This window comes from Oncorhynchus mykiss, chromosome 2, assembly GCF_057628025.1.
Source record: "Oncorhynchus mykiss isolate SJ-2025 chromosome 2, ASM5762802v1, whole genome shotgun sequence".
Lineage (NCBI taxonomy): Eukaryota > Metazoa > Chordata > Actinopteri > Salmoniformes > Salmonidae > Oncorhynchus > Oncorhynchus mykiss.
The window spans coordinates 66588996-66602406 of NC_143023.1; the positions used below are offsets into that span (position 1 = coordinate 66588996).

The window sequence follows — 13411 nt, forward strand, 5'->3', positions numbered from 1 at the left end:
ACTGGTCCTTTGTCTTTGACACGCCTGCATGTACCCAGTGTTTATGATCAGGTGTACATCTTCAAAAGACTTCAAGATAATTAAAACATTAAAACATGAACACGATGTTGAATGACTTCAGTCTTGAGCTGTTGTCATTTCATACATTGTTTATTCAGTACTCTTATAGATTTTCTGCCAGAACTTTCTCTTACACTAATGTTATACCCCCTAGAAAGATCTCGAATCACCTTCAGTTTCAAAGCGCTATGAAGGCTCTCTTGGATTTAAAGAAAACAAACATCCTCGCAAATAATACATGTTACATTGGAATACTTCCCATCTTACTACACACAGATACATTTATCAGTTTGACTATTTGTACTGTAGATACACTTGTGGTTCAATGGTATGCTTCTCAAGATGATTGTAAAACATGAAAAATCAGTGTGATGACTGACTAGCATGAAATCATTCATTGCTGATACTAGAGCACAATCTACTGTTTGATATATGAATTGCATCCTCGGACCATACTGAGCAGATTCAACATGGTCACATTGTTTGTCCTCCAGGACCTGCATACCGGAATGTATTTGCATTACACTACCAAAAACTTTAAATTTAATCGACACTATTGTGCAATATCACATATATCGCACAGTGCATCTGCCTATGTAATCTCACACCTTTCCTACCACATATTGTTTGGGCATGAGGATCCTGTAGTCTAGGTCTACAGTGTTTCCCCTCTGAAGAAAATGTCCCTTAGGACATTCCCCTGAGTCTTTACAACAGCCCTCGTTTCCCGAGTGTACACAAAAATACACAATAGTGGTGAAGTACTTCTTACATTGTTCAATTGTAACTGGAATGATAAGGAAGCGAGAGAGCAAGAGAAACAAGTCCCCGAGTGACCTGCAGCTGGACAATCTGGACCTGGTGCACTTCTCTGTAGGACTGAAGGTGGGATTACAGTACATTTACATTTTAGCAGACACTCTTATCCAGAGCAATTTACAGTAGCGAGTACATACATTTGAATACTTTTTTCATAATGGTCCCCCATGGGACTCGAACCCACAACCCTGGCACTTCCCATGCTCTACCAACTGAGCTACACAGAACCACATACACATAGACACTGGCACAAATAATCACATGGATGATACAGGGACTAATGGTCTCTACTGATACCGTTCTTGACATTTCAATAACAAATCTCTGTGTGAGTTCACATCTTTTAAATTGCTTCTAGAAAGTGTGTGATGAGCCCTATGACAGGTGGAGAAATGCTCACCACTGACACTATCTGGACCTGTGGAAGGTCAGAACATTATCTTATCCCCTTCTCTTTATCAACATCATTATACTGTATCTCATTGCAGCAAAACAGTTTGTCTTTCTTCGTGGTCTATGTTTGGTATCTTCAAGTGTGGAGTATTGCCATGCCTGTCCTGTAATGCTGTGCAGGATGGAGGCCTTGCAGGCCTCAGGGAAGGTGAAGAGTATTGGTGTCCAACTTCAACATCCTCCAACTGGAGAGACTGTTCTCTGTGGCCAAGGTTTCCCCTGCAGTTAACCAGGTACTCACAATAAGACTTTAACCTGCTACTAAAGCAACATTCTGATATTATGAATACCTTAATAATGCATTATACCTCACTTCTTTAACCAGCTCATGCATCCAGCACAATGTACAGTTAACTGTGTTTATGCATGGATGCTACATGTGTGGGTGTGTGTTTACCTTGCTGAAAGAGTGTGTGGGTGTTGTTAATGGGTCCGAGGGGAGGAGACAAGAATGGACAACAGCCGAAAGAGCGTTTTGACAGCTCTGTCATATCATCTCTCTCTCCTCTCCTGCAGGTGGCGCTGCATCCCTATCTGGTCCAGTCTAACCTGGCGGATTTCTGCAAGTCTCGCAACAATACCCTCAACGCCTACAGACCCTTTGGTTCCCCTAGGCCTAGAAGACCCAAAACATGTGAGTCCTCCTGATAATAACATGTATAGGGGAGAGTTTGGTAAATTGAGCCATTTTTTACATTCAGCATCACTCCGTCAAGGCAAATATAGTATTCTTTCTAACAAATACTCAACATGTGTATCCTAAGAAATAACCAGAAATCATGTAAATGTTAGTTTTGAAAACCCAGCTTGTACCAAAAAAGTGGTCTCTTAGCGCAACTTACTCCAGGTATGAGGTGAGTGGAGCCGAGCACAGGGTAAGTTAAGCCGCCTACAAATTTCTGTACTGAATGAAATATTACCACCATTCTTTTTAAAACCATGTCTATCTTTATTTCCCAAACACAATTCAACACAATCACAATCACTTTTTTTGTATTTGAATCATTTTGAGCATCTTTGAACACAGGGTTAACACCTAACAAACACTTTGTACTTTTTAAAAACACTTTCAACATATACCAGGCCCTGTTGTTATCTCATATCCTAGCGATAATGCCTTACATTACACCTGGGAAGAAATCACTTCAATTTGCTCAACTTTCAATTTGCTCACCTTACGCCAAGGCAAACATTTTGACTATATTAGCCAACACAGCTACAAGGATGTACTTTCATGCTAGGTTTAGGGCCTCATATTTATGGATAGAAAAATCTTAAAACTATCTAATTGATTTAGATACAAGCATCATGAAATCTCTTAACACAATACATTTTTTTTAAATTTAACTTGCTTTCAACTTATTCCATGTAGTTTCTTCCTTCACAGACTCCATGAAATGATGACCTCTTCTTAAATATTTGGTCAAATGATACATTTCATGTACGGTTTCCCAGAAACAAGGGAGGCTTAACTTCACCCCATTCTCCCCTACAGTAGCAACTTTACTATGATCCTGCACTATATGACTCTATCCTGCACTTTTTGACACTCAGTAATCATCCCTCTCTACCTTTCAAAAGTTGATTGTGTCAATACTTCCTGCAGTCACTGTGGAGACACTGATCCCGAGAAGCTGCTGAAGCACCAACGGAGCCCTGCTCAGGTTAGAATAGAGTTCTGGTAGAAACCCAAATCTGAAGTGTATGCGTCTTCAGGGAGTGTGTGTGTGTGTGTGTGTGTGTGTGTTGTTTCAGGTGGTGCTGAGGGATCATATGCAGCAGTGTATTGCATTGATGCCCAAGAGTGTCAAAACCAACCACATTCTGGAAAACACTAAGGTGAACTTTCTCTAACCCAATATAGATTATATTTCCTTATTTGACCTACATATGGCTCTTGCTGAATCATACTATGAGTTCATATCAAGTTCAGTTTGAGCAATATGACTGATTAAATTAGGAATCAGTCTTTGTGCTATAGTTTGATCAATGTCAGGTCAATGTCTTGGTAGATCAATATTGTTATTAACTAAACTTTCACACACACAACTAACTCACTACATAAATCTATGGAGATGTATTAATTCTGACAATCATTGAAAAAGGGTGCAGTGAGAAGTCAAATGGGAAGTGTGTTGTCTGCAGATCTTTGACTTCTGAGGACGACACTGAAAAGACTGGATTGAGGCTAGAAGTCCTGCATCAGACATGTGAGACAGGGTTCACCCTTCCTTATACAAATACTTAATGCTCTTCTACACATCAATAATTCCATGTAGAGAACAACTGCTCCTACCCTGACATAATGCTTCGGTTCTTCAGATTGAAGTATCATCCAATGACAGTCCCTGAGGATCAGCCATTTGAGACAAGAGACAGAGAAGTCACTTGGGGATAAGATAACTGCTTCTCAACCTGATGTTAACAAGGCCAGACTACTATCCAGCTCCTCATCAACATCAGCAGCATACAACTGCAAATGGTCGTCTACCAGTGTTAATTGTTTCCCTGTAAGGTGACACTTTGATGATAAATGAAAACGTTGCACTTAAGGTAAAGAACAGATGTTGCTGTTGTTTTTTAGCTGGCTTGATTTGAATAAGTGTGTCAACACTTCCCTTTCTGCCTGATTCTGATGGAACTCAGTAGTTCTTAATTCATAACTCAAACAAAACGTTTAGGTTAGAACACATAGATTATGCTTTAATTGTAATACTAAGCAAATCAAAGACATTTTTCACACAATCCCCAGTGTTAGGCATGTTGGAAGCCTTCACAAACCAGCTGATACAGAACCAGTCCTATTGTGTGCTTTTGTGCTTTTAGAGATGATATTATATGTAATCCACTGACAGTTCCATTGGTAGTTACACAACTCTTTTCACCCCTTCCATCCCCTGCAGTCCTCTGTATCCTCTTTAGTTGGGTTGGGTGGGGTGATGCCTGCCTTTCCCCTTGTGTCCTGCCCTCTTCCTGTCCGGGCTGCAGGGCTGGGGTCTCACTGAGCACACACAGGCTGAAGCCCCTGCGATGCGTTTTGGCAGGTCTGGTCCCCGCACCCACTGGCCCTTGTCAGGGTCAAACACCTGTGTGGCCTGTGAGAACACCATGCTCTCCCAGCTGTAGCCTCCCAGCACATATATCTTACCCCCCCAGACCCCACAGCCCGCCTCACTGTTAGGCTGGAGGAGGGGGGCTATACGGGTCCACTGTTCACTCTGGGGGTCAAATGCCTCCACTGCCAGGATGTCAAAACGATCAATGCTCTCCTCGTGGTCATCACTGCCCCCGACTGCATAGATGAGGTGGTGAAGTGACGTCATGCAGTGCCACCCCCGTGCCGATGACATGGCCTGGCGCTCCACCCAGATGTCTCCTCCTCGGGGGTCGTAGCTCAACACGTCTCGCCGGTATGGCCCAATCTGATAGTCATGGCCACCTGAGATATAGACCACTCCTTTATCAGATGTGCCTGCATGGCCATAGGTGAACCTGCAGAGACATGGAGAAGAGAGGAACAGGTGAGAGAAAGGGCTTTGATATGAGCTGTGCCAGTCTGCCAGCTAAGGCGGCATAATAGTTATTGTAGGTCTATTGGGAACCGTGACATAACATTGAGCTGTCCCTAGAGGTAGAGTGTTGTTCTCATTACTCTGTTGTCTTGCTGCTTAACAGGTGGAATTAATATCAGATGGACAGGAGTACAGGTAACCCTTTGGGAGATCATTATAGAGAAATAGTGTTAGTTCGCACCTGGGCAGTCCTGCTACGTATGTCCAGCAGTCGTCTGCAGGGCTGTACACCTCCACTGACGACAGAGCCCCATTATCATTACGCCCTCCCACAGCGATCAGACACTCCCCAACGGCTCCCAGGTAGAAATCCACACGCCGCTGATTCATTGGGGCACTCTAGAGTAAAGATGACACATAATTGGAGACATTTTCGAAATGTTAGGTTGGGTTGCAGCAAAGCTGGGATAACTATAGTTTTAACTATGCTCTGGAGGTGACTACAACTATTATAATACAGATCCCCCAAAAATTACTACTTTTTAAAACTATTTGAATACAGATCTGAGAAAGAAACTACTTTTTAAAACTATTTGAATACAGATCTCAGGAAGTGACTATTTTTCAGAAACTATTGGATTGGCTGCCTTCAACTAATAGCAGGGTTGTATCTAGAACTGCATGTGGAAGATAAAAATAGAAAGAATAAAACACAAATCTCCTATACTATTCCAATCTGACAGTCATAGTTGATCTAAACAATACATGCCTATCTGAACATTCTGTAAATGTCATTTATCTTGAATGTCCATTGCCTCAGATGTACATAATCAAACAAAATGCAACTATATTTTGTACAGATACAAAATAAATACGTTGTGATGTTCAACTACTGTATGAGTCTTTCGACATGCCACTGAAAAGGTGGAAAACTGCAATTCATGTTATAATACAGCAGAGAAATTCAAAGCCGTAGGCAAACATTGCAAATGGCAAGTTGGATGCTTAGCAAAAACAACTTCGAAACTCTGTCCATCTGAGGGGAAGTGTTCTTGTCTCAAACACACTACAGTCGTGGTCAAAAGTTTTGAGAATGACACATATATTAATTTCCACAAGGTTTGCTGCTTCAGTGTCTTTAGATATTTTTGTCAGATGTTACTATGGAATACTGAAGTATAATTACAAGCATTTCATAAGTGTCAAAGGCTTTTATTGACAATTAAATGAAGTTGATGCAAAGAGTCAATATTTACAGTGTTGACCCTTCTTTTTCAAGACCTCTGCAATCCGCCCTGGCATGCTGTCTTCTGGGGCTCATCCTTCTGGGCCTCATCCTGACTGATGGCAGCCCATTCTTGCATAATCAATGCTTGGAGTTGGTCAGAATTTGTGGGTTTTTGTTTGTCCACCCGCCTCTTGAGGATTGCCCACAAATTCTGAATGGGATTAAGGTCTGGAGAGTTTCCTGGCCATGGACCCAAAATATCGATGTTTTGTTCCCCGAGCCACTTAGTTATCACTTTTGCCTTTTGGCAAGGTGTTCCATCATGCTGGAAAAGGCATTGTTCATCACCAAACTGTTCCTGGATGGTTGGGAGAAGTAGCTCCCGGAGGATGTGTTGGTACCATTCTTTATTCATGGCTGTGTTCTTAGACAAATTTGTGAGTGAGCCCACTCCCTTGGCTGAGAAGCAACCCCACACGTGAATGGTCTCAGGATGCTTTACTGTTGGCATGACACAGGTCTGATGAGAAGACAAGGTGAGCGCTACCAAGACAAGCTTTTTTTGGGCTGCCCCAAACAATCGGAAAGGGGGTTCATCAGAGAAAATGACTTTAACCCAGTCCTCAGCAGTCCAATCTCTGTACCTTTTGCAGAATATCAGTCTGTCCCTGATGTTTTTCCTGGAGAGAAGTGGCTTCTTTGCTGCCCTTCTTGACACCAGGCCATCCTCCAAAAGTTTTCGCTTCACTATGCGTGCAGATTAGCGGTTGACCGATTAATCGGAATGGCCAATTAATTGGGGCTGATTTCAAGTTTTCATAACAATCGGAAATCGGTATTTTGGGCGCCCTTTTTATTTTTTTGTACCTTTATTTAACTAAGCAAGTCAGTTAACACCACATTCTTATTTTCAATGATGGCCTAGGAACGGTGGGTTAACTGCCTCTTTCGGGGGCAGAACGACAGATTTGCACCGTGTCAGCTCGGGGTATCCAATCTTGCAACCTTACAGTTAACTAGTCCAACGCAATAATGACCTGCCTCTCTCTCGTTGCACTCCACAAGGAGACTTACCTGTTACACGAATGCAGTAAGCCAAGGTAAGTTGCTAGCTAGCATTAAACTTATCTTATAAAAAACAATCAATCATAATCACCAGTTAACTACACATGGTTGATGATATTACTAGATATTATCTAGCGTGTCCTGCATTACATATAATCTGACTGAGCATACAAGTATCTAAGTATCTGACTGAGCGGTGGTAGGTAGAAGCAGGCGCGTAAACATTCATTCAAACAGCACTTTCGAGCATTTTGCCAGCAGCTCTTCATTGTGCGTCAAGCATTGCGCTGTTTATGACTTCAAGTCTATCAACTCCCGAGATGAGGCTGGTGTAACCGAAGTGAAATGGCTCACTAGTTAGCGCGCATTAATAGCGTTTCAAACGTCACTCGCTCTGAGCCTTCTAGTAGTTGTTCCCCTTGCTCTGCATGGGAAAATCATAAATCGGTCGACCTCTAGTGCAGATGCACTCACACCTGCCTGCTGCCATTCCTGAGCAAACTCTGTACTGGTGTTGCCCCGATCCCGCAGCTGAATCAACTTTAGGAGACGGTCCTGGCGCTTGCTGGACTTTTCAGATGTCTGTACAAACAATTGTACGCAAGCATAAACACCATGGGACCCTGCAGCCGTCATACCGCTCAGGAAGGAGACACATTCTGTCTCCTAGAGATGAATGTACTTTGAGGCGAAAAGTGCAAATCAATCCCAGAACAACAGCAAATGACCTTGTGAAGATGCTGGAGGAAACAGGTAAAAAAGTATCTATATGCACAGTAAAACGAGTCCTATAAATTCGACATAACCTGAGGCCGCTCAGCAAGGAAGAAGCCACTGCTCCAAAACCACCATAAAAAAGCCAGACTACGTTTTTTTTGAGAAATGTCCTCTGGTCTGATGACACAAAAATAGAACTGTTTGGCCATAATGACCATTGTTATGTTTGGAGGAAAAAGGGGGAGTCTTGCAAGCCGAAGAACTACATCCCAACCGTGAAGCACGGGGGTGGCAGCATCATGTTGTGGGGGTGCTTTGCTGCAGCAGGGACTGGTGAACTTCACAAAATAGATGGCATCCTGAGGGAGGAAAATTATGTGGATATATTGAAGCAACATCTCAAGACATTCGTCAGGAAGTTAAAGCTTGGTCGCAAATGGGTCTTCCAAATGGACAATGACCCCAAGCATACTTCCAAAGTTGTAGCAAAATGGCTTAAGTACAACAAAGTTAATGTATTGGAGTGGACATCACAAAGCCCTGAACTCTGTCGTATAGAAAAATTGTGGGCACAACTGAAAAAGCATGTGCGGGCAAGGAGGCATACAAACCTAACTCTTACTCAAGCTCTGTCAGGAGGAATCAGCCAAAATTCACCCAACTTATTGTGGGAAGCTTGTGGAAGGCTACCCGATACGTTTGACCCAAGTTCAACAATTTAAAGGCAATGCTACCAAATACTAACTGAGTGTATGTAAACTTCTGACCCACTGGGAATGTGATGAAAGAAATAAAAGCTGAAATCGATCACTCTCTCTACTATTATTCTGACATTTCACATTCTTAAAATTAAGTGGTGATCCTACCTGAACGAAGACAGGGCATTTCTACTAGAATTAAATGTCCGGAATTGTGAAAAACTGAGTTTAAATGTATTTGGCTAAGGTGTATGTAAAGTTCCGACTTCAACTGTACAAACTAACATGATTTTCCACCTTCCTTGGCTGTAGTTGATTCAAGACTGCAGTTTTTTGATATTTTGTTTCCTTTTGACACTTAATAGACATATTTTGTTACCGTTAGCATTTTTAGTAACCCTTAACATTAAACTGTTCTTGTGCAATAAAACTGTAATTACTTTGAGCAATTTCATTAGCATGTTATTACATAAAACTTTGGTAATTGCATTTTAATTGCATGGCAATGACCTGAGTTGTAACTACTGTACACAAGTGGAATTGTCACTGTTCCTTATGCTACATATGTAATAACTCATTATGCAATTATAAAGCAATTTACAAAGTCCAATGTAACAATGTTGCTATTGTAATAAAAGTTATTACACATGTATAACTTGATGTAAAGTGTTAATCTATTACCTCATCACTCAATTAAAATAAATAATATTTGCTAGTCATTTTGTAAGCTGCAAAAGGGGTCTACTTTAATGTTGAGGTGACTGATTCCATTGCCTACTTTAATGTTGAGGTGACTGATTCCATGGTCTACTTTAATGTTGAGGTGATTCCATGTATTATAGGTTATATTAAGATTCATATCCGAGAGCCCTCCAAACCAAGCGCTAATGATTATATATTTAGACTAATTCAACTAACCGTTGTAGTTTCTGGTTCTTCATAAAATATTTGGCAGCCATCAAATATATGTATTTTCAGTTTTCAAATAACTTGCATATATTCAAATACCTTTAAAAAGTACTTGTTTTTCTGAGACCTGTATTTAAATAGCAAATAAAATAGTTGTCTTTTAGTTGAAAAAATAATAATACTATATTCGACACACACACAATTCACACAGTAGGCCTTCCCCAACAGAAATCAGTCAATTGAAATACATTTATTAGGCCTTAATCTATGCATTTCACATGACTGGATATACAGATATGCTTTTGTTGGTCACAGACACCTTAAAAAAAGGTAAGCGTGTGTATCAGAAAACCAGTCAGTTTCTGGTGTGACCACCATTTGCCTCACACAGTGTGACACATCTCTGTCGCATAGAGTTGATCAGGCTGTTCATTGTGGCCTGTGGAATGTTGTCCCACTTTTCTTCAATGGCTCTGCGAAGTTGCTGGATATTGGTGATGACTAGAACATGCTGTCGTACACGTCGAGTCAGAGCATCCCAAACATGCTCAATGGGTGACATGTCTGGTGAGTATGCAGGCCATGGTAGAACTGGGACATTTTCAGCTTCCAGGAATTGTGTACAGATCCTTGCGACATGGGGCCATGCATTATAATGCTGAAACATGAGGTCATGGCAGTGGATGAATGAAACAACAATGGGCCTCAGGATATTGTCACGGTATCTCTGTGCATTCAAATTGCCATCGATAAAATGCAATTGTGTTAGTAGCTTATGCTTGCCCGTACCATAACCCCACTGTCACAAATGGACACTCTATTCAAAACATTGACATCAGCAAACCGCTCGCCCACACGTTGCCTGCTATCTGCCCGGTACAGTTGAAACCGGGATTAAACCGTGAAGATCACATTTCTCCAGCGTGCCAGTGGCCATTGAAGGTGAGCAGTTGCCCACTGAAGTCGGTTATGACGCCAAACTGAAGTCGGGTCAAGACCCTGGTGTGGACAACGAGCACGCAGATGAGCTTCCCTGAGACGGTTTCTGACAGTTTTTGCAGAATTCCTTCGGTTGTGCAAACCCACAGTTTCATCAACTTTCCGGGTGGCTGATCCCAGACGATCCTGCAGGTGAAGAAGCCATATGTGGAGGTCCTGGGCTGGCGTGGTTACACATGGTCTGCGGTTCTCTAAAATGACGGAGGCAGCTTATGGTAGAGAAATTAACATCACATTATTTGGCAACAGCTCTGGCAGACATTCCTGCATTCAGCATGCCAATTGCACACTCCTTTAAAAAACTTGAGACATCTGTGGCATTGTGTTGTGCAACAAAACTTGACATTTTAGTGGCATTTTAATTGTCCCCAGCACAAGGTGCACCTGTGTAATGATCAAACTATTTAATTAGGTTCTTGATAAACCACACCTATCAGGTGGATGGATTATCTTGACAAAGGGGAAATGCTCACTAACAGGTTTGTACTTTTTTTTTTAAATAAGCTTTTTGCGCATATATAACATTTCTGGGATCTTTTATTTCAGCTCGTGAACCATGGGACCAACACTTTACAAGTTGCGTTTATATTTTTGTTCAGTGTACATGCAAGAACGAGCCAATAGGATCGCACCAACTCGTGCTTGGCTCTGCCCACCTCTTTGTTTGTTCAGCCCACTATGGTTAATTTGCTCTGATTGGAAACAATGCAGATAAGATATTTTAGTTAGTTACCAGTATCTTTGGCTTTACCTTGATCCACTGGTTGTCGCGGGGGTTGTAGCGGTACAGCAGGTTGCTGGCAGCATCACCTCCATTATCTCGTGATGAGCTGCCTCCAGCTGTGAAGATGAACCCCCCCAGTACAGCGACACAGTGGTGGCTCCTCTGTGCCGGGATCTGGGTCTCTACCATCCATTCACCAGAGTCTCCATCCAGCCAGCTAACATCTGCAGTCAGCTCCTCCCCGCGCTCTGACACTTCCCCACCCACCAGTAGGAGGCGCTCCTCCCCTCCTCGCAGCATGGTGCGGCCCGTCTGCAGCCCGGGCTGGGCGCTGGCCCTGTTGTGGTAGTTCAGAGCCTCCTCCACCAGCACCTCACAGTCAGCCTCCGGGGGCAGCAGGGCCTGTACGGCCGGGAGGACGCGCCCCACCAGATCACTGGCTGGCATTAGGGGGAAGCGTATGTGGGAGAGCAGCTGGCGGGCGTGTGCAGGGCGGTCAGGCATGTGGCTCAGCCACTGGAGAGCAGCCTGGAGCAGAGCCTGCTCATTCTCATGCTGGACCTGCCCGCTGGCCAGGTAGGAGCTGAGCTTGGGCAGCCGGACATCCCTCAGGAAGCCTGGTGTGAAGGAGAGGGTCGCAAAGCGTTCCAGGATGAAGTGGTCAATGTAGGTGTCTAGTCTCTCCAGGCTGTAGAGCAGAGCCAGCTCCTGCAGGTATAGATAGTTCTCCTCACTCACCTCCTTCTCTAGGTACTGGCAGCAGAAGTCCACTGCCCTCCACACCTGCAGTAGGTGGGCTGTCTCCAGAACATTGTCAATGTTCCCTCCATCCAGAGGCAGCTCCCCACTGTAGAGGAAGTCCACCACAGCCTTAAGGCCGATGTAGGAAGCCCCCACCAGCTCCACCTCTGCCTGACGCTCCTCCCTCATGCCCAGGGTGAACATGGCCTGGAAGTAAGGGCTGGAAACAGCCAGCAGGGCGCGGTGGGCTGGGATACGCTGCTCATCAGCCACCAGCACCATGTCACACAGCTGGCCGTGCTGACGCTGCTCATTCAGACCCTGCAGGAGGAAGTCAGCTTGCTCAGCCCAACGGTACACCTGAGACACAGAGCAACAGGTAATATTACATGAAAAGTTAAACTTACTTAAAGGAAGTTGGTCAGGTAAGACAAAACTAACACCAGCTTGATACGTCACATCATGCAACTAACCTTGGATGACTCAATTATCTGTTGAGGCCGTGAAACACGGCTTTGTCGTCCATTATCCATTGCGTTCTATCAATTCAACACTATCTGAAAGACAGTGAAATTTGATGACGAATCGATATAATTCAGAGAAACCACAAGTGGAGTCACAACTTGGACTACACTAACTTTCGGGTTGTTTGTCAAAAAAATTAGACTGACATCATGCTACAAGGTATCACCTCACTTTGACGTGTAAGGGGAGGACGCTGGGAGACGTTGACTTCTTGTTACATTGTAGCAGCTATTCAACAACAGCAACTTTGAGATCCAACAGTAGGCTACATGTAGACAAGCAACGATCTACACGAGACGCTTTTATGTTCGACAGCTAAATGTATCGAGAAAAAATTAAATTGTGTTTAAATGTAGCACAGCATCACCCGTTGTTACAGCTTGCTTGACTCAAAAGCAGTTTTAAAATATATTATTTAGTCGTTCAGTCGCAGCCATGATCTCATCCAGGAAGTAGCCGTAGACTGTCTGTGAATCCAACCAATCACAGGGCTAGTGCATGGGGCCCACTGATGAAAACGTCAAGCTATTGAACACAGATTTAAAAGGTTAGTTTGCGCGCTGCACTGCTAAAAGTGTTTCTCACCGCAAACAAATCCCTCAGTGCAGAAACGTTTAGTTTATATGCACCACTTTGATGCCTTTTCCAATTTGTCCTTATGAGACAAGTGATTTTATTCTATATATGTTGGGCTCATCAATTCATGGAGGGATGTGGTCATGCGGGTCCATTCTGGGGGTGTAGGGTGTAACTCAGGTTCCTGAAAATAGCAGATTTATGAGACAGCCATTGTAAAATGACTGTTTAGCGAGCCTATCACGCACGCGCGCTCTCTCTCTCTCTCTCTCTCTCTGTTCCACATATAGCTTGAAATAAATTACCTCTATCACTGTGTGTTCTAGGGCTATTATGGTTTATTATTTTATTATATAATTGTATTTAATTAAATGAAATGTTATTT

General features: G+C 43.1%; 1 protein-coding gene and 1 pseudogene across 5 annotated transcripts; one reads left to right on the forward strand and one right to left on the reverse strand.

The window, feature by feature from the left end:
- Positions 1 to 852: 852 nt before the first annotated feature.
- LOC149985193 (aldo-keto reductase 1B-like) lies at positions 853 to 1980 on the forward strand (annotated as a pseudogene).
- Positions 1981 to 2260: 280 nt separating this feature from the next.
- klhl36 (kelch-like family member 36) lies at positions 2261 to 12927 on the reverse strand. Of its 5 annotated transcripts, none has more exons than XM_090205656.1 (5): positions 12622 to 12922; positions 12399 to 12482; positions 11212 to 12285; positions 5086 to 5243; positions 2261 to 4824 (listed from the first exon to the last, which is right to left on the reverse strand). In XM_090205656.1, exons 2-5 carry the CDS (start codon positions 12456 to 12458, stop codon positions 4251 to 4253), a joined length of 1866 nt encoding a protein of 621 aa, XP_090061782.1. In that variant the 5' UTR covers positions 12459 to 12482; positions 12622 to 12922; the 3' UTR covers positions 2261 to 4250. The 5 variants fall into 5 exon arrangements, with proteins under 5 accessions (XP_090061782.1, XP_090061775.1, XP_021425038.1 ...); XM_090205649.1 differs by having other exon boundaries at positions 12617 to 12921; XM_021569363.3 differs by having other exon boundaries at positions 11194 to 12285; positions 12617 to 12921.
- Positions 12928 to 13411: the final 484 nt, after the last annotated feature.

What these genes read in the sequence shown, in the direction of transcription:
- klhl36 (XM_021569363.3), bottom strand. Translation starts at nt 12,458, where the DNA reads ATGGATAATGGACGACAAAGCCGTGTTTCACGGCCTCAACAGATAATT. An exon ending in AGATAATTGAGTCATCCAAG is followed by an intron (nt 12,286 to 12,398) that starts GTTAGTTGCATG and finishes TCTGTGTCTCAG; the next exon opens with GTGTACCGTTGGGCTGAGCA. An exon ending in AGGTAAAGCCAAAGATACTG is followed by an intron (nt 5,244 to 11,193) that starts GTAACTAACTAA and finishes TCTTTACTCTAG; the next exon opens with AGTGCCCCAATGAATCAGCG.